The sequence below is a fragment of the Halyomorpha halys genome, unplaced genomic scaffold (assembly GCF_000696795.3).
Source record: "Halyomorpha halys isolate HHAL.00 unplaced genomic scaffold, Hhal_1.1 Scaffold354.1, whole genome shotgun sequence".
Taxonomy (NCBI): domain Eukaryota; kingdom Metazoa; phylum Arthropoda; class Insecta; order Hemiptera; family Pentatomidae; genus Halyomorpha; species Halyomorpha halys.
Genome location: NW_027111517.1, coordinates 171,586 through 173,691, shown reverse-complemented (window position 1 = coordinate 173,691; position 2,106 = coordinate 171,586). Strand labels below are relative to the sequence as shown.

The following is a 2,106-nucleotide window of genomic DNA, read 5'->3' as shown; positions in this document are numbered from 1 at the left end:
TTGTTATCCTGTTTTGTTTTTAGCCCTGAAGAAGGCTAGAAACACTAGCCGAAACGTCGGCACATTAAAATAAGTTAATCATACTTATTTGTGTTTTTCATTGACCGCACCCCCAACCATCTTCTCCTCATTTATCATCCACGGTCAACTATCTCTCATAATTATGAAATTTTATAAGGAAGAGGAACGCTTTATGTAAATCTGAAGACTGGAAACGGTTATTATGGGAATTAGCAAAGGAATTCAATTTAAAGAGCTTCGAGACTTGTGATGGACGGCGGGATGGTTAACTTAGTAAAGGAAGGAAGGATAAAGCTACTTCAACTCTTCATAAAATTTGGAGACGGAGACGACTTTGGCGATTCCGAATAATAATCGTTCAAGGTAATGTATTAATTGTTTTAGTTTCACCCCTATCAACTTTACAATAGTAGTAAAAGTGGAGTTATACTGAGGAAGTAACTAGAAGTCTACGGGTTTTAAATGAAAATAGGTGGTTAAGGTAATTCAGTTGTTTTTAAGTAGAAAAGGAATGGAGGGAGATATAGGATATATACTTTTCCAAGAAAGAGTTTGATCAAAAGTGATTTCAAGATTAGAATAAAAATACCGTAATTATTATTAAGGAACAGGGTTGGAATAAAAGGAACAATTTTAAGAAGATGATTGGAAAATATTGGGTTTAATGTAGTGAAATATTTGACAAACCTGTATATGAGTTTTCTCCTGACGGACCTCTTGAAGAATCCGGAACAGCCGTTGCAGGCGAGGATCCCGTAGTGCTTACCGGAGCTCGTGTCCCCGCAGACGACACAGGAGAGACCCAATGATTTGACCTTAGCTGCCTGCTGCACTGGAGATCTCGAGGCTCGAACCACAGTCCCTGACCACCGGTTTCCTCCATACTCCTCTAAATAAAACAACGGGGAATTCATTACAATTTGTACTTCCTGGTCACCAGGAAAACATTACTGATTCTTATTCAAAAGAAATAAATAAAAAAGTAATTTTCCTGTAAGCGATATAATGACATGATACAAACATGTGGAGAATCTACCCAATGATAGAATTCCAAAAACATTTCTAGAGGAGAAGATCACGAGGCCATCTTCTATTCAGACGCCTAGGAGGATTATTAGGTAATGAAGGAGAAGCCAGGTTAGAAACGAGTTGGTTTGGGTGGTTGGGAAGTTTATCATGGAAGGATTGGTATCTGGTTCTGGCAACATATGGGACATTGAGGTCCTGATGAATGATTTGAATTGTGAAAAAGTAAGGAGCATTAAGGATTTTACGAAGGATTGGGCTGTAAGGATTGGCTTCGGGAGGAATTGAATGGTTTAGTGGAGCCCCATAGCTCAACTCCGTATGTCCTTATAACATTCATGTAAATCAGTCTTTTGTAATGGAAGTTTAGATCGTTTGTCTAGTAAATGTTGTAATAGTCGGAATCGACGTACAGTTTCCTGTCTTTTCAGTCGTTTATCCAGATGTAGTCCTAAGTAACGGATCTGTTCAACAAATACAAAAATAAAGTTTAAAAATGACTTTTTATAAATGTTCCTAGATGTTTAAACAATATTTTTCATTGTTTATTAATTACTGCAAATCAGTCAAATACTGAAGGATTAATTCAGTAAAAGCTTGGATCTGATGTTAAATATTGTAATACATAATGCATGTTATTCTGGGAACCAGATTTTACATACAACAGAGACATAGAAGATCTTAAATAACAAAAGAATACTGTTCAATTTGTATCTCACTATATGATGGTTTGAGAATAAAATGCATCGGGAATATTTTAACGGTGTCTCTACACAAACATTGAATGTAACGTAATGTATCCTTAGAGGCCATTTGGAAGACTTAAAACTATGTGAAAAGGCAAACTAGAAGAAGAAAAGCGCAGCTCTGCACACTCGCGAACCATTCGAAAGTACCAGTACAAGCAAGAGGTAGCAATTTAAATTTGAGCTTCCTTCCATAATAAACTTCTCAACCATCCAAATCCACTTGTTTCTAACCTGGCTTCTCCTTCATTACCTAATAATCCTCCTAGGCGTCTGAAAAGAAGATGGCCTCGAGATCTTCTCCTCTAGAAAT

General features: G+C 36.8%; 1 protein-coding gene across 1 annotated transcript in view; it reads right to left on the bottom strand.

Annotated features, from left to right (window-relative positions):
• The window catches only part of LOC106681634 (photoreceptor-specific nuclear receptor), an 81,707-nt gene that overhangs the window by 55,225 nt on the left and 24,376 nt on the right, over positions 1–2,106 (bottom strand). Inside the window, exon 3 of the mRNA XM_067049560.1 lies at positions 709–910. Within this exon, the coding sequence (XP_066905661.1) occupies positions 709–910 (202 nt within the window). The remainder of the gene's footprint in view (positions 1–708; positions 911–2,106) is intronic.